Here is a 24,916-nt window from a genome sequence, read left to right as displayed (position 1 = left end):
GGCAAAAGCGAGCAGCCGCCCAGGATGGGAATCTTTCACGTTGGCCCTAAGCACCACTAGGGGGTGTGCATGATAAATAAGTGAAGTAAAATAGGAAAATTAGGGAGAATTCCAATACAATTATATTGAGGATGATCTGAGGATTATAAATACTGAGGAAGAGAATTTCATGCAATTTTCAAGAAAATATCAAAATAAATCGTATTCGGAGGTTGATTAAAAAAAAACTGGAGAATTGAACAAAAATCTTATTAAAGTTCCATGTACATTCAGAAGAAAATTATTTAGAGGAGAATGTTCCGTAAAATGCAAAAAAAATGATTGAAAATAATTTCAAAGAATTATAATTCTCATGATAGTTTCACAGAAATTCTAAAGCGAAGTAAATTTTTAAGATATTTTCAAATCAATTTCAGATTGAGTACGAGGCGAATTCCAAAAGAATTTGCTGATAAGTTTAAGGAGAATTTCAAGAGTAGAATTTGAAGGAAATTATTACCATGGAAATTCTGAAAAGAATTACATTCAAAGTGTTTTTATGTTACTTCATACGCGAAGTTTGCGATTTTCCTAGTTGGTTGGAAATGCTATCTAACATGAAGCTTTAGTGTGAAATTTATTAGCAAGAGAATGATCTTAGAAGAGGGTAGGTAGATAGTTCGGTGAGAGAACGGCAGTACGAAAATTGAATAGAAGTTGAAAATGAGCGAAATGCAAGTCAAACGCACACTCTTTGCCTGTAGATTTGAAAACACACTTTAAATCTCCGCGTACATCGTACGGGTTAGGCATCAAAAAGAGCATGTCTTTCTTTTGGTAAACACTCGCTCTGTTTGACTAATTGATTCTGAAACACTAGCGTAAACACTTATTCAACTGGGAAGCTTACCGATAAAAAAGTGGAATGTTTTAATTTGGCTAAAAATATTGGAAAAATAGGAGAAATGGGTCTAATGTTGGCATATGGATCTACGATTGGGCCCATCGCTAAAAATCTGCTATTTATCAATATTATCAAGATAAACGCGTCATTGGGACGGTACTAATGAATATTTTTGGTGGCTATTGAAAATTTAGTCGATTACTGAATCTATGTATGGGTCCAAATTAAGGGCATTTAGGCCGACATTACATCCATTTCCTCTATTTTTCCAATATTTTTGGAAAACTAAAAACGTTTTTTGGGCAATAAGCTTCCTCTTATACGTTTAAAAAGCTGTAAGCCGTTTACAGCTTCTGCTACATACATTGGCAGGGGAAATGGATGTTATATCGGCCTAAATGCCCCTAATTTGGGCCCATACATAGATTCAGTAATCGACTAAATTTTCAATAACAACCAAAAATATCCATTGGTACCGTCCCAATGACGCGTGCATCTAGATAAAATTGATAAATAGCAGATTTTTAGCAATGGTCCCAATTTAAGATCCATAGGCCAACATTAGAGCCATTACCCCTAAATCATTAAAATACCTATTGGAAAATCATAAAATTCATTTTGTTAAGCAAAGAATTTCTCAACTTTTGCATTATTCTAACATTGTTAAAAACACATTTTCACCTCCAAAGAATTCAACTTTGTTTATGTTCAGTTCCACCAATCAATGAGATCAGTTTCAAGGACGTAACCAGGGCAGTTCTCGATCGCAGCATTTCCATCCCAGAGCCAATGATTAATCCCAAACTGGTGTATAAGCGGTAACCGACGGGAAGTCCATAGGACCAGTATAATCTACGAATTTCGGCAACTTACAAACTGAATGCTAATGCCGATTTGGCGCATGAAATGTGCTGTGAAGGAGAACCAAGTGTTAATTTTTAATAAATTCATCGCCCATTTCCGAGGTATATTTGCCTCATACATGTGAGTGTGGTGTGACTTGACCAAATCTGTAGCGAGTGCTGCTTGTTTGCTTGCAGCGAGTAAGACAACTCTCTGCTTGAAATACAGTTATTCTGCCGACGACGGGGCATTGATCGCGACTGATGAACCCGAGAGGAGCCGAGAGCTACAGGTTTGGCTTATAGATTCAGAATGGATGATGATGAAGGGGTGGTGTCAAATTTGTTGACGCTTGAAATGAAGTGAAATATGATGATTTTCGACGACGACGACGGACGGTTTTGTTGTAGTGCAGAAACAGATTTTTGAAATGCTTATTTTTAGAGCCGTGTACTGCTGGTTCCTCACATTCCTTGGAAACGACTGGACCTAAGGTCATCCTTTTAGGATTTTCTGTTGGTTTCTACTGTCGTGAATCTCTTTCACCGATTCGTATTTATCAGTCTCCGCTTGTCTGGACTCGCTGCTTTTCAACCCGCAATAGGTAAAGTTTGTTCCGGAGGCCGTGTGGGTTGTGCTATTTTTTTCAAAACCGATTGCGAATAACAATACCTAATTGAATTTGCAATTTCATCCATTGTAAATCTCCATCAGCATTTATTTTCTAGTTGGCGCTTTCTTCTTTGTCATTGTAGTAGTCCCCGGCGCAGCGCACGATTCAGCTTTGGTTGCCAACTCACAGTCGTCGGTTGGAGTGGGCGCCGCTCGCTAGAGAGTTCGCTGCCGTGGAGTGCACTTACCGGGGCCATGGCGCACCTATCACCGCGGAGCCGACGATCGACGTGGGTTTAATATAGTCAAATTTGTGCAAGCTGGGGAGCTTTCTATGACAACAACAGCATTACCAAGAACAGTGCCCATGTGTAATGCAAATCGCACCCAATCGGAGGCGGAGCGCTGCGGAATACGGTAGAATTCCATTCCGGTCGGTCGGCCGGCGGTGTGCTTGTTTGCTTCTAACTGGAGCGAAACCAGAATGGAATTGAAAAGTTACTTGAATTGCGAATGAACCGGTGGTGTTGTTCTGCATTTCGAAACATCGCGGGTCAATTTGGTAAGCAAACCGAGGCGATTGGTTTGACTTCCAGATTGTTATTCAAATCTTACTAGGTACTAGTAGACAACAGCAAATGTTTGCTTATGCAAATTCACGCTCAAACAGTTACCACAGATGTTGCATCGTTTACTGATGAAGAGATACCAGCAGATCAAAAGAATAATCTTTCAAAAGTAGTGGTGTTCGATTTCCATTTGATTAGTTGATTAATTGATTATCAATTCCGAAAATTGAATGTTTTTACATAGCAGACATCGATTTATCTCCTCAAATATGATTCAAATGACGATTTAGGGGGTGTTGAGATGCTCGAAATTTTCATACCAAAATTTCCCAGTATTAAATATTTCATAAATCATTATTTGTCGACCGGTGGGTTTCCCAAACCTTTAAATCGATTTATCTCCCCGGTTCTAATCGCGATTTGGGGGGTGTTCAGATGCTCGAAATTTTCATACCAAAATTTCCCGGTATAAAATATTTCATAAATCATTATTTGTCGACCGGTGGGTTTTCCAAACCTTTAAATCGATTTATCTCCTTAAATATGGCTCAAATCGCGATTTGGGGGGTGTTGAGATGCTCAAAATTTTCACACCAAAATTTCCCAGTATAAAATATTTCATAAATCATTATTTGTCGACCGGTGGGTTTCCCAAACCTTTAAATCAATTTATCTCCTTAAATAAGGCTCTAATCGCGATTTGGGGGGTGTTGAGATGCTCGAAATTTTCATACAAAAATTTCCCAGTATAAAACATTTCATAAATCATTATTTGTCGACCGATGGGTTTCTCAAACCTTTAAATCGATTTATCTTCTTAAATATGGCTCTAATCGCGATTTGGGGGGTGTTGAGATGCTCGAAATTTTCATACCAAAATTTCCCAGTATAAAACATTTCATAAATCATTATTTGTCGACCGGTGGGTTTCCCAAACCTTTAAATCGATTTATCTTCTTAAATATGGCTCTAATCGCGATTTGGGGGGTGTTGAGATGCTCGAAATTTTCTTACAAAAATTTCCCAGTATAAAACATTTCATAAATCATTATTTGTCGACCGGTGGGTTTCCCAAACCTTTAAATCGATTTATCTTCTTAAATATGGCTCTAATCGCGATTTGGGGGGTGTTGAGATGCTCGAAATTTTCATACATATTTGTCGACCGATGGGTTTCCCAAAACCTTTAAATCGATTTATCTCTTTAAATAAGGCTCTAATCGCGATTTGGGGGGTGTTGAGATGCTCGCAAAAATTTTCATACCAAAATTTCCCAGTATAAAACATTTCATAAATCATTATTTGTCGACCGATGGGTTCCCCAAACCTTTAAATCGATTTATCGCCTTAAATATGGCTCTAATTGCAATTTGGGGGGTGGTCAGCTGCTCGAAATTTTCATACCAAAATTTCCCAGTATAAAACATTTCATAAATCATTATTTGTCGACCGATGGGTTTCCCAAAACTTTAAATCGATTTATCTTCTTAAATAAGGCTCTAATCGCGATTTGGGGGGTGTTGAGATGCTCAAAATTTTCATACGAAAATTTTTCAGCATAAAATATTTCATAAATCATTATTTGTCGACCGCTGGGTTTCCCAAACCTTTAAATCGATTTATCTCCTTAAATAAGGCTCTAATCGCGATTTGGGGGGTGTTGAGATGCTCAAAATTTTCATACCAAAATTTCACAGTATAAAATATTTCATAAATCATTATTTGTCGACCGGTGGGTTTCCCAAGCCTTTAAATCGATTTATCTCCATAAATAAGGCTCTAGTCGCGATTTGGAGGGTGTTGAGATGCTCGAAATTTTCATACCCAGATTTTCCAATGCATTACAGTTGAGGAAATCTCTCTGCTAATCAAAAATAAATATTATAAAAATAATTTCAATTACGACAAGCTTCACCCTACTGTTCGCTAGTTTACGTTGTCTGCCTGTTTTCGGCGAACTAAAAACAACTCTCGACCATTAGCATCCCACCGCACATAGCGCTGTTAATCTGTCGCGGAAGTTTATCGATTTTGCTGTTAGCCCAGCTCGCATAATCCCATCATGTCTTTCTCGAATTATCCTTCCTGGTTCGAAGTGGTAGAGCAAAACGATTGCAACCAACCTACGTTCATTTTCTGCACACCAGCAGCCGGTTGCTGATCAACTGGTTACTAAGTGTAGATTTGCTTTTAAATTGTATATTCAATCGATGTCTCCAACCACCAGCACCGGTTGTAAATGAAACGGTGTGTACCGCGAGAGGAGTTCCAGTGGGTAGAGTAAGCTCAACAACAACAATGAGTTGTAAAATAATAAGCAAATCTGAGGTGAGTAATCGGCCAGGACAGTTACATAGACAACTACAGTATTTTAACAGAGTTTTGTTTTCCAAAAGCTAATATTAAAATCAAACACATCAATCGGCTTCTGCTAACAAGGTCCAATAACTTTATAGATGCAAAATTAATCCAAAACAATGTAAAACAAAAGCACCGATTCAATCAACTAATTAAACTTACAAGTCAGAAACCTATAATTAGAGCTGCTGCACGGCATAAACACGTCATTTGCAAAGCCCAAAGTGAACCAATAACATGGCGTTAAATGCAGTCTACTGCCTAACTGTGGTGCTTCTTTTCTCTTCAACTCAAGTAATTATTTGATTTTCTTCGGATTCTCATGAAAGAACTTCAATTTCCTAATAATTCAAAGGCCACCGTTACCATCATCATCGACGACGATCTTCGCGAGTGTGGCACGGGTGCACCGCTTCCCAAAGTTGACATCTCGCATATGCAAATTATAACCGAGGACGATGGATCGCTGACGGTGAATGGAACCATTTACTACAATGAAGACTACGGGAGTCCTACAAGGGTATGTGGGGAAGACTTGTAGCTCTGGTTGGACAACTTTTAAATCTAATAACATTTTCCCAGTGGCGAATGAACACGAAACGGTTGGAACGAGGACAATGGGTTCCAGGTATAATGAGTCGCGAAGTTCTGGACCTGTGCCCGGCACTACTGCAGCCCAGCGAAATCTGGTATCCAGTGACGAGCAAGCTGCGCAAGGCTGATTGTCCGTTCAAAAAAGGGGTAACGACAGCTTGTATTTTCTATCGGTAGTTTAAGGGCTGTAGCATACCAATTTGAACTTGCAGTACGAAGAACACATGGACATGATCAATATCGGCAATCCAGGAGAGCTATTCAACATCCCACCGAATTTTGTCGGTGAGTGGCAAGTGTACCACGAAATCATTACCACTCGCCGGGGGCTACCGGCGAAGGAGTGCTTTATGACTCCGGTTAGTATCACGGAGGTGTGAATGTTGCGATCACAAATTGTAACATTATAGATGGTGGAATAAATTAATAAATTCAATATCATGGTGACGGTAGTTCTACAAACTAATTATTGACATACGGATTGGACCCAAATAGTATTGCAAGTTTGATATTTGGGAAATTGGGAATTGGATATTTATTTCCATAATGACCACCAACTGCTCAAGATAGATTAAAATGAGTGAAGTTGTTCAGAAGGCCAAGGACGTCTGAAAGGTAGACAGTTTGGTTCGAAATTCAGTCGCTGCATGGCGCTAGTGTGCATGACATTTTTTGCATTTTTGGTTTTTTTATCTCAAGGAAGTCACCAAAGTAGTTCAGAAAATCAAAGGCGTTCGGAAGGTGGACGTTCGGATTTCTGTCACTACGTCCGAACTTTCTGAAATGAATAAAACTTTTCTGAAGTGATTCAGTATTTTCCGAAGCGATTCAGTGCTTGTGGAAGTGATTTCAATATTTTATTACTTTCATCAGTACTAGTATCAGAATCAGTACTTTCCGGAGAAGTTCCGAACTTTACTGAAACGATTCAGTACTTTCCGAAGTTATTCCAAAAGTTCTAAAGCAAATCAATGCTTTCCGAAGCGATTCAGTACTTTTCGAAATGTTTTCGATTTTTTTCTGAAGAGATTCAGAACTTTCTGAAGTGATTCAGTACCTGCAGAAGTGATTCAGTACTTGCAGATGTGATTTCAAACTTTTATGAATTGATTAAGTACTTTCCGGAGTAATAACGAAATTGTATGAAAAAATGCAGTACCTTCCGAAATGATTGCGAACTTTTCTCAAGTTATTCAGTTTTTTTTCTGAAGTGATTTCAAACTCTTCTTAAATGATTCAGTGATTTTCAAAGTGATGCAGTACACGAGGAAAAGATAACAAACTTTTTTGGAATAATTCATACTATCAAAAATAATGCCGAAATTTCTAAAGTAATTTAATAGTTTCTGAAGAGATTTCAAGATCTTCAGAAAATTCTGAAATAATTCCAATCTTTTTTGAAGTGATTCCGAATATTTCTAAAGAGATTCAGTGCTATCAGAAGCGATTCTAAATTTTTCTGAGTCAATTCAACACTTTCCGAAGTGATTCAAACCTCTTCTGAAGTGATGCAGTAGTCGAGGAAGTGATAACAAACTTTTTTGGAATAATTCATTACTATCCAAAATAATTCCAACATTTCTAAAGTAATTTAATACTTTCTGAATCGATTTCAAAATCTTCCAAAAATTCTGAAATAATTCCAATCTTTTCTGAAGTGATTCCGATTATTTCTAAAGAGATACACATTCAAACTTTCAGAAGTGATTCTAAATTTTTCGGAGTCAATTCAACACTTTCCGAAGTGATTCAAAACTCAACGAAATTGTTTGATTTTTTTTTTTTTTTTTTTTTTCTTTATTAGAAATTGTTTGAGTATCTTCCGAAGTGATTCCGAACTTTTCAGAAGTTATTCAGTTCTTACTGAAGTGATTCCAAACTCTTCTTAAATGATTCAGTGCTTTCCAAAGTGATGGAGTACTTGAGAAAGTGATAACAAACTTTTTTGGAATAATTCCATACTATCCAAAGTGATTCCGATTTTATCTAAAGTGATTCAGACCTCTCTGCAGTGATTCCAAACTTTTCTTAAGTGATTTATTCCTATTCGAAGTGAATCAGTACTTGCGGAAATGATTTCAAAATCATCAGAAAATTATGAAATAATTCCAATCTTTTCTGAAGTGGTTCAGTACTTTCCGAAGTGATTCCGGACATTTCTAAAGAGATTCATTACTTTCAGAAGGGATTGAAAAATTTTCAGAATCATTTAACCACTTTCCGAATGGATTTAAAACTCTTCTGAAGTGAATCAGTGCTTTCCGAAATGATTGATTTTTTTTTCTAAAGTAATTCAGTACTTTATGAACTTATTCCAAACCATCCAGAAGTAATTCAGGACTTTCTGAAGTAATTCTGACCTTTTCTTAAGTAATTCAGTACTTTCCTGGAGTCACTCGGTTTTTTAAATGATCCTGAACACTTCTGAAGTGATTCAGTACTTTTCAACGTGGTTTTGAACTTGTATGAAGCGATTCAGTTTTTGTAGTGTGTCCAATTTCTGCTGAAGAGATTCAGGACTTTTTGAAATGATTCCAAATTATTCTGAAATGATTCAGTACTTTCTGAAGTGATTCTGTACCTGCAGAAGTTGATTCAGTACTTGCAGATGTGTTTTCAAAATTTTATGAACTGATTAAGTACTTTCCAGAGTAATTATGAAATTGTATGAGTAACTTCCGAAGTGATTCCGAACTTTTCAGAAGTTATTCAGTTTTTTTCTGAAGTGATTCCAAACTCTTCTTAAATGATTCAGTGCTTTCCAAAGTGGTGCAGTACCTGAGGAAGTGATAACAAACTTTTTTGGAATGATTCATTACTATCCAAAGTGATTCCAAAATTTCCAAAGTAATTCAATACTTTCCGAAGTGATTTCGAACTTTTATGAAGAGATTCTGAACTTTTCTGAAGTGATTCCAAAATTTTCTTAAGTGATTTATTTCTATTCGAAGTGAGTCAGTACTTGCGGAAGTGATTTCAAACTTGTCAAAAAATTCTGAAATAATTCCTACCTATTCTGAAGTGTTTTCGAACATTTCGAAAGAGATTCAGTACTTTCAAGTGATTCTAAATTTTGCTGAATCGATTAAACACTTTCCGAAGTGATTCAACACTCTTCTGATTCAGTGCCTTCCGAAATGATTGAAATCTTTTCTAAAGTGATTCAGTACCTTAATGAACTTATTTCAAACAATTCATAAGTGAATCAGTTCTTTCTGAAGTGATTCCGATCTTTTCTTAAGTAATTCAGGACTTTCCTGGAGTTATTCAGTTTTTTTAATGATCCTGAACACTCCTGAAGTGATTCAGTACTTTCCAACGTGGTTTTAAACTATATAGAATGGGGTCATGCTAGTGTGTGTTGCAATACTTTTCAGAGCGATTCCAAGCTTATGACTGGTAGTGTTTTCACGTGATTCTTAACTTTTCAAGTCTGGTTCACTTCATATTCAAGCGATTCCAAACTTTTCAGTTTGAATTCATTTTATTTTCAAGTGATTCCAAATGCTTCATGTCTGATTCGCTTCACATTCAAGTGGATCTTAAAAGCGGCGCCAGTGGTGTAGTGGTAAGCTTGATTACCTCTCCCCGCAGCAGGCCTGGGTAAGTTCCAGTCGGCACCGCCGGGATTTTCTGGGGCATAAAATCTTTGATCACCCGGTCCATGAGATGATGTCTTCCTGACGTCAGTAGAATGGGTACTCATCAGTACAGAAAACACGATCGACGGAAAACAAATCAAGGCAAAAAAATACTAGATCGCTTGAAGGGACCGACCAGGACTGACCAAAGTGGCCACATATCAAGATATAGAACATCGATATATGAAGGGTTGACTTTATTGTAGAATAGCTACGATATTTTAGTTTAAATACAGAAAACCGGAGGAAGCCTCTCCCCTACCGCTCTAACTACCTTGGAATTCTCCTTACGTTTCACCTGTAGTATGAAGTTTCTCAGAAATAACCTGAAAGGAATCCTCAGATTTCATTTTCCTAAAAAATAATCCTCTTATATTTTCCTCTGAATTCCCTTGAGATCTTAGGAAATTCCTATAATATTTATTCATTAAATTTGGTAAGCTTTGAACCTTTTGCAAGGTCCTTAATTTGTTTGAAATCTGGGTTTTAGGAATTCATTTTATGTCCGTAGTTTTGAATATTTATTTTCGTTCCAGATTCTTGAAAAGATAAATCCACTTCGGCATTATTTCATTCAAAGAGTAAGAGTAACTAAAAACAAGGTTGCAAATACTCATTTCAGCTAAAACAATGTTTTTTATTAAATTATGAAATAATTAGATGCTATGATCATATTTTTAATACGTAAAATACAAGAAGAGGTTGCAAAGAATGTGTTTGACATATTAAACCTGTTTATTTCACTTCATGAGCGTCACAATCAGCGATTTTTCACACACTCACTCACTCACTCACTCACTCACTCACTCACTCACTCACTCACTCAGCAAATTGCTGATTGTGTCTCATAGAAAGCTAAATGTACAGGTTTGGGGCTGTCCATAAACTACGTAGACAGTTTAGGGGGGGGGGGGGTTGACAATTATCCACGGTCCATACAAATTTTAAAAATTTTGTATGGGCAATTGTCTACGCAGGGGGAGGGGGGGGGGGTCAAGAATCCCAAAAAACTGTCTACGTAGTTTATGAACAGGCCCTTTTATGTTTCAAACGCATACTGTGTGACCTCTTCTTGTAAGTTACAAGTAAAACATGTCATCATACCATTTTTTGGTTTTATTATTCCGAAAAACATTATTTTAGCTGAAATGAGTATTAACCTTGACTAAAAACGGAAGATAAAGTTGATTGTATTATGAAATACTTTGAAATATCTGCGAAGTTTCTCTGGCGTACTTCAATTTATTGTTTGCTTGATAAAATAATTTGAAAATTCCCTAAGAACTCCAGGTTTTCCAAGTAAAATAAAAGTCTATGCAGATTGAAGGTTTTCCGGGATTTTTCAGGTTTGAAAAGAAAGTAGTTGGAGTTCTCTTGACAAATCAGTTTAAGTTCTCCTTACAAATCCCTTAGAGTTCGCTGAAAATTACTTTGAAATATTTGTCAGAACTCTCTTGGAATTGTCATAGGGAATGCCTTGGAATCCTTCTCAGAATTCTCTTGGAAATTTCCTTTGAATCCTACTCATGATTCCCTTGGAATTCCACACAGAACTACATTGGAATTTTCCTTAAGTTTCACATTCAAGAATCTGCAGCCCAAGAGCAGTCAAATCGAATGCCCTGGACAAGTGGTACTAGATTGAGTACCCAAGTCTACGAGAAAATTTTCAAGATTTTGAGGCTAGACCATTTTCCCGAATTCATCATCTTTGCGATAATATTTACTTCAATTATTGCGTATTTCAAAGAACTCAGATTAAAAAAAAATCATGGATCATGGACATGGACAACATTTTAGGATTCTAAAACTTTGAAGCATTAAAATATGATGAGAAAGGCAAATAAATTGAGGAGAGTTGTAGAGGAATTTTAGTGAAAATTCTTTAGTGGTTCTGGAAACAATTCCAATGAAATTTGACTAGCAATCTCAGGTAATTTTGGGAAGTATTTAGAGAAAATTAAAAGAAGAAGAGTGCCAAGATAGTTCTGGAGAGACTACAGTAACCACTTTATATAAGCGGTGGTTGGCAACGTCCACCCACTGCTATTTCTCGGCTGTCCTTCAACCAATTGAACTGATTTTCTGTAGATAACTAGTTATGGTTGATACTAATCACATGCAAAAAATCAGCGTAATTAGAAAAATAACACCAGAGAAACAGCGGTGGGTAGGTGGTAACCACCACCGCATATATGGAGGGGTTACTGTATTATGGGGATTATGAGTAGAATTTCAAGGAACAGCAAATCGAAAGGAATTTCAGAGATCGGAAGGGAATTTGGAGAAGAGCTCCTCGAAACTATCGCTAACAATTCCAAGGGAATATAATTAAAAATATAGCTCATAATATTCATAGCAGAATTTAAAGTTTGAAGATATCTTCATGAGAATTCGTAAAAGAATTCATACGAATTTTGAGGGAATTTAATGTTTTTGGGAGGGTTTGGCAGGAAATTTTGAGCATATTTCCAAACAAATCTCCAACAGAATTCTAAGGAGAGTTTCAAGAAAATTCAAGAGAGTCTCTCAAGAGCATACTGAGAAAAAAATTTAAGAAAATTCTGAAGAAAATTCCTGAAGTGAGCTCCAAGGAAATGTTGTGAGTGTACTTTTCTAAATTTAAATGGCATACCAAGAAATATCCGAATAATATACCAAAGCGAATTGTAAAGAAAAATAAGGAGAAAAAAAATTAAAGCAAATTCACGTGAGAATTATTAAGAATACGAAGATAAAGGTTGAGTGAATTTCAAGAGAATTCCAGAAGGAATTTCTAAAGCATTTTGCACAGAATTGCGATACTGTTATGGAGAAAATTCCTATACAATCCAATACAGAATTCTAAGATTGCTGACGGGAGTCCTGAAAGCAGAACAAACTCTAATAACATTTTGGAATCATTCCAAACAAATGCTTGAGAAAACTGTAAAAATATTCTGAGATAAGTTCCAAAGGAATTATATAGTTAATTTAAAATACAGGATTAACAAAAATTCAAAGTTTTAATCCTCGATTGAGAACAAATTTCAAAGACCTGGTCTTAGAAATCTGTTAGACAATATGCGACAACAAATTTTAAAAAATGTAACAGTAAGGAATGTGAGATCGAAAAAATATCACTTATGGACGTGCATTCTATATACCAGAATTGGAAAAATGTTCTAGATTCTGTGACATTAAAGGATTTCAAAGTTCTAAAATTAGCAAAAAATATTCTAAATGGCAGACCCTGGGACATTGCTAAATGTTTGAGGATCTTAGACTAAATTTGTTTTTTTTTTTTTTTTTCCTTTGGTTTGTTTTTTTTCCGTCGATCTTGTTTTCCGTGCTGAGCACCAATGCTACCGACGTGCCAGGAAGGCAGCTCCCACACCTGGACCCTACCTATCGACCCATCAACTCATGAACCGGGGACCAACGGCTTTACTTCCCATCCGAAGGAAGGCGTGATCAGAGATGTTATGCCTCAGAACATCCCGGCGGCGCCGACTGGGATTGAACCCAGGCCTGCTGGGGTGAGAGGTAATCACGCTTACCACTACACCACCGGCGCCGTTGTCATTAACCCGTTACGCCCAACTCGTTTTTGGCCTTTCGACAATGCGCGGTTTTTCCTGGAGTGACCAAAAGATTATTCTCACACTATTTGAAAACAAGATGTTGAGGATATTCCAAGGATTAGTCTAGTCATATTGAAAACATAGTTTATGGTCCTAGTTTCTGTGAAGACATGGTCATTAACCTCGGAAACTATTTGCATATCAAGCGAAAACGTAGTCCTGTATTGTCGCGAAGCGTTATGGTTCTGAGATGCTCGATGACCTTGGAGGGATCGTTTTTGCTTACTGAGCAGAAAATCATGGGTTTAATCCCAAGCTCTCCGTCATGACTCTTAAAATTCATTATAACTAAACAAAATTAATGTGTTCTTTCGATAGCCGGCTATCGAGAGATTAAATATACAACAAATAAACAATACATACTTATGGTTGCATCTCCAACTTGAGGTGAATCCTAACCGAATTCCCTACCCAACCCTTTAACTCCGTAGCACTTATGAGGGTGTCGCTAAGTCGGTGGCCTCTCGTTAAGTAAGTACTACATCAACATTTCCTTCCCTATCCCTAGTTATGGTAAAGATGGGCGTGGCCGGGAATAGCGACAGTCATGCTTCTGTTACTCTTGTTTAGATTGGAACCAATGTTTACTCCTCAGCATTATTCCTGAAAGTAGTCTAACTGAGAATTTCAGAAGAGACGTGAGTGTCGCTAATATCCAATCTACGAAGTATATCATAACAACGCTAACGCTAACGCTAATTTCTGCGAAGACATGGTAAAAGAAAAAAATGCTGATCTACACAAAGATAACTAGGCGTTAATGGGTTAAAAGCAGGCTACGTAGGTAATTCTGAAGAGCAGTGGCGTCCCGTAACCTCATTTTTTATCTGTGCACCAACGTTCACCATATTTAATGCCATATTCACTTAATCTTCTAGTTTACTCGATATCTATCCATTGCAAGCAATATTTTGAAAATTGTTTATGCTATGAGAGTTGCTGATGGTGATTATGATGATGGTCCCACCTCTTACCCCTACAAAGGTTTGAGCTGGACGATTTAAATAACTAAATATGACATTTTAACCATAGCAAACAAAATCGAACTGGTTACAGTTACAGATATAAATTTCCTCTAGAGTTTACAGTTGCTTCACAGCTATATAAATGTGGAAAAGCTCAGGAGTCCACCTCTTAGTTCGCATTTTTGTACACCTAAAATATTCATAAGTATTACAAGCAATCAAGAGTTAATGAACAATCAACAAAGCATTCTATTGCACTAGCAACCTTGCAATCTGATACTTTCATAATTTTCAGCAATGTCAGGAATGCTCACGAACCCCCAACATTTGACAGAAAGCTTACTACTAACTCAAGGTATCTTTCAAATAAGCTTCAAAATTGAATTTTTTTTATCAAATGTTAAATTCAGTCCTCTATATCCGTAATACGAGCCTCGCGCTCAAACCTTTGTAGACTACTTTGTTTTCAAATCAATCGACTACTATTAAATCAACTATTAAATGATAGATTTGTATAGCTTTATTTTACTGGCAATAACTAAATCGTCATCAATAATCACGCCAAGATATTTCATCTACCTAACGCGATCAATAGTCTCATCATCAATTACAACAGTGACGTTCTCTTTTAATCGATTCCGCGAAATTACCATAAATTTAGTTTTACTTGTATTCAATTTTAACTGCTTACACTTCAACCATCTACTTAGATACTGCAAATTTTCATTCAAGTGTGAGACAGCAACTTCTAAATCATTAGCTACAATGAATGACACAGTATCATCTGCAAAAAGAATAATGTCGCAAAACCGTCAAACACGTCGCAAGTAATCAATAATAAATAAAAGGGGCCCTAATACACTTCCCTGGGGCACTCCAACGTTATTCCCCACGGGACTGGAAACAGTCCGTTGAGTTCTATCAGATAAATAGCTTTCAAACCATTTATATGCAGAATTCCAAAGCGCTTGATTGAGAGGGCCTAGAAATTGTTTCAAAAGCACGTTTCAGATAAAAAAACAGTAGCAGTCTGTTGTCAACAAACTATTACTATTTAAATACTCTAACAGCTGGTCTTTCACAACAAGTTCTAAGCTTTTCTCTAACGTGTGCAACATGTTGATGGGACGAAACTCTTCGGCTTTAGTCTTTCTTGCAACTTTTTGAATAGGAACCGCTAGGGATTCCTTAAAAAAATTGGTGGATGGTGTTCGAGTTGGTGCACAGGTAGATTGAGGTTATGGAAATGCCTTAAGGGACTTCTGAAGAATTTTCTAATAACATTTCAACGAAGATAAGAGAGCGAATTTGTGAGAACTTTTGAGGCATATTTCTCATAAAAAAATTGCTGATGTATAGAAATTTGTAGAATTTATCTTGAAACTTGGTTTCAATTACCAAGTTTCTAGATAAATTTTATTAATTTTTATTTTTCATTGAATTTTCTATGAGCATTTCAAACTTTCCTTAAGCTTTAAAACCTCCATAAAGCTTGTATTGTAAGTTGCCAAAATAACAATAGACAGACCCTAGACGAACCAACCTTTGGCCGGAAGCCTCATTAATAAAGAGAACTAGGAACAGTGGACAATTGTTCGACAACACTATTTTTTTGGGATGTTGCCAAAATCGAACGAGTACTCTATAGTAATCATAAACCATCTAATCATAATGAAGATTTTTTGTTTTGAAATTGTGCCAGGATGCGTTGAACTACCCCGTGGCGATCTTCAGATTGAACCATGTGGCTATCAATAAAATGTAGCAACGGAAAGTCTGAGTTGAGCTCACTTCTATTTGCTGACACTCTGTTCAAGCCTTGTTTACATCCAGCTGATAAGTCTACTTTTTTTTACGAGAGCCATTTTAATCAATTTTCCATTCCATCAGAGCACGCTAAGCTGCCAATCAAGTGCGACCTACAATCGCAGCCAGTTGCAGGTCTCGAAGGAGACATGCCCATAGTGCAGTGCCCAATGCAGCAGCTGCACACACATAAACCGCTTATCATTATCAATCAAGTGCTGCGCTGCCGATAGCCGTAGTTTGTTGGAGCATTCGCTCCGGGAGCAGCTGCCAGGGTATAATATGTGTTTAATTAACTTCAATCTATTAAAATAATAAAAAAAAATATATGAACCAGCGAAATGTGCCTACAACGTGCATTCGCGTGCATATGGGTTTGAATGGTCGTCGTTTCTGGTTCGTTCATCTGTCAGTTTATCGGTCATCTACCCGGAGCTTGGGTTGGCGCTGACAGCTCGGTTTTCGTGTCCTGTGTCTCTATCCTGTCCCCGTTGTTGGCGACGACCGATGGAAGATGATTGTCAATCAGACTCGGACCGTTCGTTAGTCTGTTCCCGTTTGGTTATGGATGGATGGATGGATGGTAAAAACTTTTTCGTCAACATTTCAAAAGGGCGAAACTACTTTTGTAAACAATTACTTTAGTCGTCGATTTTGCGCGAATAAAAGCTCGCACATGTAAACTAACAACAGTGTCATGTAGGGAAATTTTTCCTCTACCTGTTGGTATGTTTAGTTTGCAGAAGTGAGCTTTTATTTACGAGAATTCGGTGTAAAAAAATCTTTTAATTCAATATTCCAAAATGCCGCTAGATATTATGGAATATTCACACATTAGCTTTTTTATGAATGCCCATGGGGTTGTTTACGGCACGAATCATTTTCGGGTAAATTGTGGCGAAATTAAGGGTTTTTAGTATATTTTTAAGTGCCACTGAAACACCAATCTCCCATATTTTTACCAGAACGAAACCGCTTCCATTAGATTCCTCTTTTTATTGCACTAAGAAACGCTTATTTTTGACCCAAACTACCAGAAAATATTTTGTACCGTGAACAGAAGGAATTCTTCTTCTTCCTTTATTTAACGTCGGTCTTTGTTCCGCAATCTAGTACCAATCACCGACGGACATCGATTGCTATCCATTGACGGCAATCGAATGTGCAGGAAGGCAGCTTCCACACCTGCGTAGGATATCACACCTATAGATTCAACACATATGGGCCCGGACCAACGGCTTTACTTCCCTTTAGAAGGTAGGAGGCATTCAATTCCTAATGGATAAAGCAATCCCTTGATGTATAAATACAAAGCAGTTTCGCCCTAATGAAATGTTGGCATCGAATTACACTTCCAAGAGATAGAGGAGCGGGAAGATGCAGCTGGGAAAATGGATTGCTTTTGTATGCATGTAATGAGTGTGTTTGGCTCAATTTAAAGCTTGATATCTCTGATCGCAATTTTCGAAGTGATCAGCGGAAATTGGACCGCAAATGCTGATGAAAATATCAATAAATCAATCTTGATCAAGATGTTTACGCACGAATGTAGATTCTAACAGATTGTTGGTTGACATTGTAGGCGTTACTTGTCGAATAATTCGTATCATAAATTATTTATTGAGTAATTCAAGAAATTTTCAGAAACATCTGAAGAAATTTTACCGATTTTCAGCTCGTTGATGGATTTTTTTTAAATAATAAATTTAGCAGTGATTACACTACAGTGGCAACTTATTTTCCTACCTAGACCAATTGTAGATCAGTCTAAAAATCTTCAAACGACGAGCTCTGTTGTTTTCATGTTCTAGGAAACTCTTTTTTTCCAGCAAACTTATTTTTAGTGCTGCCCTGGAGCCGGATGTTTTTTGCTGATGAATCAAAACGATTATTTTTATTGGGCCCTCTGTTTTTGGCTACTCTTCACGATGAGACTCTTGGCGTTGCTCTTTTTGCCCCACCCATACTCTCGCGAGATAAAAGACAATCCCGAAAGTTCTTACCACCTTCATATAACCTTCCTCTTCATAGGGTGGAGGACGGCTTCAGCCCCCACCCTGAGACCCTATTCCAAGGGCGGGATTTTTCTAAAGAAAATTAATCAGAAATCTATCCAGAAGTTGCTCTATGATGTGAAGCATCATAGTGCAAAAAATGAGCGTTTGAAGTTATTGTCTACCCCATGCTTGGAATAGGGTCTCGGCGGGGGCCGAAGCCGTTTTCCACCCTACCTACTAATTTGGTATTCCTTTCTGCAACTCAACACTCATACGTTGATTTTCTTTCTCCTGCCTTTCTCATTTTAGAATATTATTAATTGCAAACATCAACAAGCAAAAAACTCGGTTGAGTAAACCATCATCATCATCGAAATCAGGCAACAGCGGTTTATTGAACCTGCACGATTCGTTTCGATTCTTGCTGGTTTTTGCCGGCTTTGTGTTTTTTTTTTGCTTTCAAACCGCAATTGCGTCGTAGAATTTCTGGCTACATGGGTACAGGGAATCCAAAACAACAAGAACAATGATGGCGATGATGATGCAATCGGAGTTTTCGAGGTAAGTTTCTTTCAGTACCTACATACTTGGAGGTTGGCAATTATTTGAAAATATAGGTTTCATGCAGTGGGACCGAGAAAGTTTCACGGTTGACACTTGAAACGGAAATTGCATATTCCTCTTACGGGATTTGTATGTGGGATTTTCAGGGTGCCCACTGAACCGGAACAACCGGGAGAACCGGAAATTAATCCGGAATCGAATACAACCGGGAATTTGATTGGAACCTTAAAATAATTAATCGAATTCTTTAACGGTTAATTGCTGTGGAAACGTTCTTTCACATTTGCCTCACTATCACCTCGAAATTTCAAGAGCACAAATATCAGCTCTCACAATACATACAACAATGAAACTGGAATTTCAGGTTTACTGTAGTGCAGCAAACAGGAAGTTTCCCCTTTCATGAGCGGTGTCACAAGAGTATCCGAGATTTGTGCTGTAGAAAACCTAAAGTGGCAGGGCATATCAGCCTTCATGGCGGCCATTTTGGGACTCTTTAAGGAATCACCTTAATACATATTCTAAGTTCGATATCTCAAAAGTTTCTCTTTGAATCTGGAATGTTTCTTCCAGTCAGCATTTTTTTTACTTTTCCATACAACTGGCTACCACAAATTTAGTCTAAACGGCGCCGGTGGTGTAGTGGTAAGCGTGATTACCTCTCACCCCAGCAGGCCTGGGTTCAATCCCAGTCGGCGCCGCCGGGATGTTCTGAGGCATAACATCTCTGATCACGCCTTGCTTCGGATGGGAAGTAAAGCCGTTGGTCCCCGGTTCATGAGTTGATGGGTCGATAGGTAGGGTCCAGGTGTGGGAGCTGCCTTCCTGGCACGTCGGTAGCATTGGTGCTCAGCACGGAAAACAAGATCGACGGAAAAAACAAACCGAAGAAAAAAAAACGGGTTAATGATATTAAAATTCCCCTGAAAGATACCTTGAAAACACACAAAATTCCTTTGATATTTCTTAAAGTTCACTACATCATTTAGTTCTTCGAGTTTCTTTGGAGCTTTGCTCAGAATTTCCTTGGAACTGCCCTCGTAATTCGATTCCCATAGAATTCACCAAAGCCCATAATATATTCCTCTGAATCACATTCAAGATACGACCATAACTTAACCAGACCATTACTAGATAAACCGACAAAATTTGGCATTGGCATTGTTTTCACCAGCAGAAACAACCAACTAAAGATGAGATAAGAAAACACTAAAGACCCAGTTAACGATATAGGAAAAGCTTGAGTTTACAAAATATCCTGTTCCCAGTGTGACGATGTATGCATAGGGCAGACAAAAAGAACTTTAGATACAAGATTTAAAGAACATTTAGCAGAAAAGGTATTTATTGCCATTTCAAATCCAAAGTGGCTGACACACATCAATTGACAAGGAAATGGATATTCCTGGCTTTTTAGACTATTACCTGAAACACGGAGACAACCAGCCAAAACGACAAATTACGTAGGTACCTCAATAAAAAAAAACACGCGTACTTGTACTATAAACTACTGACTACCTACATAACATCCCTAACGACAAACACTATACCTGAAAATTACAACACACATATATGCACACGTTTATAAGGACTATAAGCCATGCTTTTTCTTTTAGTCTATGAATACACACTGAAAAAGTTTGCAAGTAGTAAACGAAATACGTGTCTGTTATAGTTCAAAATTATAATGAAAGTAAATTAAGTGAGAGTGATACAAAAGTAGTAGAATTAAAATTAAAAATCGTCGAAAAAAGTATTCAAAAAAATGGGAATTCATTCCTTGCTCCTCAAATGGCTTGAATGATATTTAACTAATTGCCATCAAATAGTAAAAAAAGGAAAGACATCACAGTCCACATCGTGCTCTCTTGCCGTGCGGATCTATTTGCTTTTTGCTGAAGGAAAATTTACTGCTACCTAAAGCTGCAACAAATTTGAACAGCACTTGTCAATGCTTAATATACCTGCAAATTTTCTACTTTGTTTGACTCTTATTCCTCTTTGATCCTTGTTTGGGTCCTACCCGAGGTAATCCTTCTTGGATATCGATTTGGAAAATTCCTCTTCGATCCTTCAGATTCTTATAGTAATCTGCTTGGAAGTCGATTTGAATAAAAATTTACTGCCGCCATGGCACCTAAACGCAAAAGAAAGGGGCAAACTCTTGATCCCCCTTCTGATGAAATTAATTTGAGTAATCAATTTGATTTGCTCACGGATGATGAGAATGATCCATCATCCAATGAAAAATTCTAGTAAACTTTCCCGGCTAATGCCAAGAAGGAAAAAATTCTCCCTATTGTGATAACCACTTCCGATTTTCATGCTCTTCGCATGGAACTTTTGAACTTGGTGAAAGTTAAGTTTTCATTACAAATTGGACGTCGGGGTGAATGTCGTGTATTGGCTGAAACCTTGGATGGATTTAAATGTCTTCTCAAGTATCTTACTGAGAAGAAGCACAAATTTTTTACTTACGACAGCAAAACTGAATGTGTGTTCATGGTTGTCATGAAAGGACTGCCCAGTGGTGAATCCCTGGCAACTTACGTTTAAAGCTGCCTATTTGCCATTCCAATGCGTAGGCCAACCCAATTTTTGTTTTCTCAAGGGTGACCTTCATTTTCATTTTCATTTTGCAGCGTTTGGTCGGGCAATGGGAGCGCAAGTCAATCCAAAGCCGAGGATAAAGGACGGGTAATGGCTGAATAGTCTATGCGGACCACTTGAACGCCATGGGAAAAGGAAGGGATTGAAGAGGCCGGTTATTGAGGGGTTTTGAGGAAATGACACATAGTGATGCTAAATGTAAAGAAACCGAAAATCCATCTCCCACTGATTCATCCTTTCACATATATACCAAATTGATATTTTAAAGCAATAATCAAAATAAACAGACAATACATGAAAAGGCTAGTTGCCAGTTGCTTTAAAGGCTAGTTGCCTCCCTAAGCGGACCCTCCGCATCCTAACTCTTCTGTTAATCCACTTAATGCTACTAGGTTGTCCAAATTTTCTTATTTAAGTTCGTTTGATGATTATGATTTCTAGTCTAATTTAATAAATAATGTAAATCTCTAATCTATCTGCCATGCTTTATTTAGTACCTGCACTTGTGAATGTAATCCAAAATTTAACGTGTTTCAAGTTGTTTTTGACTTTGACCTTAGTTCGTCCCAGGTAACACCTTCAAGTGACTCAAATGCTTCACTTTGAAGTTAGTGTCGTAGCCGATTTCTTAATTACACAGGGTATATGCTCCAACTACGCTCACACGTTTTCACTATGTCGCACCACAAAAATACGTATGGTTATGTCACAATAGAAGCACGCCACAGTGGAAATCCCGAGCCATAGTTCAAACACTTATCCCAAATCAAAATGAAGCACATATAAGATTAGTTACAATACCATGTACAAATATGGTGTTTAACATTGTTCCCTGAGTAATGCTTCAATGAAAACAACAATGAAAGCTTGTCACGCAAATAGAAGCAGCGCTGTTGGGCACTTTCTGAAATATTTCAATAGTATAATTCCCTTGCAAGCCCAAATAAATCTACCTGCGTAAAAATAAATAAAATAAGAGTGGTTTGCGGAAAAACCCGCCAGTATCGCACCCAACGTCAGTGCCTATACGTAAGCGTACTACAACGCGGCTTTCAAATAAAGGAGTAACAAGTGTGATACTATCACTTCAGGCTAGAACTTTGGTTCTCTTATGCAATGGTTCATCAGAAAGGTGAAGCTCAGTAATCCTCATCGCATGCTCATGACGCTATTTTGTCACGGCATGAGCCAACGATGCCGGACCTAAACCAACCGTCTCCAACGCTCCACTATGAAGCATAAGATTAGGCCCGCCCACCAACGTCCAGGTTAAAAAACTAGCCAAGGGGAGGGAATTTTTACAGAAATCATTAATTGAAATGATTTCTGATATGCTTAAATCTAACTCCATGTTTGATGCTATTCAAACTGGCGTAACATTTGCGAAAAATATTGTCATGAATTTGAAATTCAGTAATGGTTATCAGTAAATTAAATATTTTAAATTGGAATGCTCGATCTCTTAAAGATAATGAAGACGAGCAATTTAACTTTTTGAGAAATCATAACGTGCATATTGCCGTTATAACTGAAACATTCCTTAAACCTGACCTGACCTGACCATAATATAGAAATGATCGTCTTGATGGACCCTGTGGTGGCGTTGCCATCATTATTCATAGACGAATCAAACACAAAATACTTTCTTCATTTGAAACCAAAGTTTTTGAAACTTTGGGAGTTTCTGTTGAAACAAAATTTGGACAACTTACGTTTATAGTTGCCTATTTGCCATTCCAATGCGTAGGCCAGCAAAAGAATTTTCTCAAGGGTGACCTTCAGAAACTTACCCGTCATAGGTCTAAATTCTTCATTATTGGTGATTTTAATGCAAAACACCGCTCATGGAATAATGCTCAAAGCAATTCCAATGGTAATATTCTGTTTGATGATTGTTCTGCAGGTTATTACACTATTCAATATCCGAGCAGCCCACATGCTTTTCTTCAGCAAGAAATCCTTCAACTATTGATATGGTCTTATAACTGATTCATGTCAACTTTGTAGCCAATTGGTTACCCATGCTGACTTCGGTTCTGATCACCTTCCAGTAACTTTTGAAATATCCCAAGAAATAATTTGTAATCCCAACAGCTCTACTTTCAATTACCATAGAGCTGATTGGGAGCAATATCGAACATTTATGGAATATAACTTCGATCCAAATATTCCTTTGCAAACCAAAGATTAAATTTATTATGCTCTTGAATCTCTGACTACTTCTATAGTTGCAGCAAGAGCTGCCTCAGTACCAAAATGCGAGGTTAAATTCGATTCAATTATAATAGACGACGATCTTCAGCTCTTGATCCGTCTTAAAAATGTCCGTAGGAGACAATATCAAAGAACACGCGATCCTGCCATGAAAGTTATCTGGCGGGATTTACAAAAACAAATTAAAAAACAATTATCTGTCCTGAGGAACAAAACTTTTGAAAATAATATTTCTTAATAAGACCCAAGTTCCAAACCCTTTTGGAAACTCACAAAAATTTTGGAAAAAAAACCTCAAAAGCCTATTCCAGCGCTTAAAGAAGGTGGTAAAATTTTGATCACAAATTTGGAAAAAGCTCAGAAACTTGCTAAGCAATTCGAGAGTTCCCATAATTTCAGTTTGGGTCTTACTAGTCCTATTCAGAATCAGGTTGCTCGAAATTATCTGAATATTTTCTTTCGGGAAAATATTTTTGATGATTCCTGGGGGACTGATTTGGACGAAGTAAGGTCTATAACTAAAAAGTTTCAAAATATGAAAGCTTCAGGCGATGATGGAATTTTCTATATCCTCATCAAAAAACTCCCAGAGAGTACCTTGTCTTTCTTGGTAAAATTATTTAACCGATGTTTCCATTTGGCATACTTTCCTGATAAATGGAAAAATGCTAAAGTTGTTCCAATTTTGAAGCCAGATAAAAATCCAGCTGAAGCTTCTAGCTACCGTCCAATAAGTTTGCTTTCTTCAATAAGTAAACTTTTTGAAAAGATAATTTTAAATAGAATGATGCTTCACATCAATACGAACTCAATTTTTTCAGATGAGCAGTTTGGATTTCGCCATGGGCATTCAACTACTCATCAACTATTAAGAGTTACCAATTCAATTCGTTCAAACAAATCTGAAGGCCACTCAACTGGAGTTGCTCTTCTAGACATAGAAAAAGCATTCGACGGTGTTTGGCATGAAGGTTTGATTGCTAAATTGAATAAGTTTAATTTCCACTATTTATTATGAAATTAGTTCAACATTATTTAACTGACAGAACTCTGCAGGTAAATTATCAAAATTCCAAATCTGATCGACTATCTGTTAGAGCAGGAGTTCCTCAGGGTAGCATTTTTGGGTCTATATTTTATATCATTTTCACTTCGGACCTCCCTGATTTGCCTCAGGGTTGCCACAAATCTTTGTTCGCTGATGACACAGGCATTTCCGCTAAAGAAAGAAGTCTTCGTGTTATTTGCAGCAGACTGCAGAAAAGTTTAGATATTTTCTCTTCTTATTTACAAAAATGGAAGATTTCTCCCAACGCTTCCAAAACTCAACTTATAATATTTCCACATAAGCCTAGAGCTTCGTTTTTGAAACCTAGTAGTAGTCACATAGTCACTATGAACGGAGTTCCAATTTCCTGGTCAAACCAAGTGAAATATCTTGGATTAATACTTGACCAAAAATTAACTTTTAAAGATCACATTGAGGGCATTCAAGCCAAATGTAACAAATATATAAAATGTTTGTATCCTCTTATAAACAGGAAATCCAAACTTTGTCTGACGAATAAACTTCTAATATTTAAACAAGTTTTTAGACCGGCCATGCTTTACGCTGTGCCAATATGGTCTAGTTGTTG

The 24,916-nt window shown here is 37.3% G+C and overlaps 2 protein-coding genes across 2 annotated transcripts in view; one reads left to right on the top strand and one right to left on the bottom strand.

Annotated features, from left to right (window-relative positions):
- Positions 1–24,916, bottom strand: part of LOC135701904 (inositol-pentakisphosphate 2-kinase-like) — a 422,782-nt gene that overhangs the window by 152,639 nt on the left and 245,227 nt on the right. The window lies entirely within an intron of this gene.
- Positions 5,362–6,239, top strand: LOC135701895 (uncharacterized). Its single transcript, XM_065222840.1, has 4 exons — positions 5,362–5,559; positions 5,621–5,785; positions 5,848–6,006; positions 6,072–6,239. The coding sequence occupies exons 1-4, from the start codon at positions 5,503–5,505 to the stop codon at positions 6,237–6,239; spliced, it is 549 nt and encodes a 182-aa protein (XP_065078912.1). The 5' UTR covers positions 5,362–5,502.

The sequence above is a fragment of the Ochlerotatus camptorhynchus genome, unplaced genomic scaffold (genome assembly GCF_037179485.1).
Source record: "Ochlerotatus camptorhynchus isolate MF236.1 unplaced genomic scaffold, CSIRO-AGI_Acam_v1.1 ptg000179l, whole genome shotgun sequence".
Lineage (NCBI taxonomy): Eukaryota > Metazoa > Arthropoda > Insecta > Diptera > Culicidae > Ochlerotatus > Ochlerotatus camptorhynchus.
Note: the sequence above shows the minus strand (reverse complement) of the source record. Positions and strands in the feature narration are given on the sequence as shown.

Bases quoted from the DNA above. Each gene is read 5' to 3' on its own strand.
- LOC135701895 (XM_065222840.1), top strand. From the start codon at position 5,503: ATGGCGTTAAATGCAGTCTACTGCCTAACTGTGGTGCTTCTTTTCTCT. The intron at 5,560-5,620 runs GTAATTATTTGA...AATAATTCAAAG, and splicing joins TTCTTTTCTCTTCAACTCAA to GCCACCGTTACCATCATCAT. The intron at 5,786-5,847 runs GTATGTGGGGAA...ACATTTTCCCAG, and splicing joins ACTACGGGAGTCCTACAAGG to TGGCGAATGAACACGAAACG.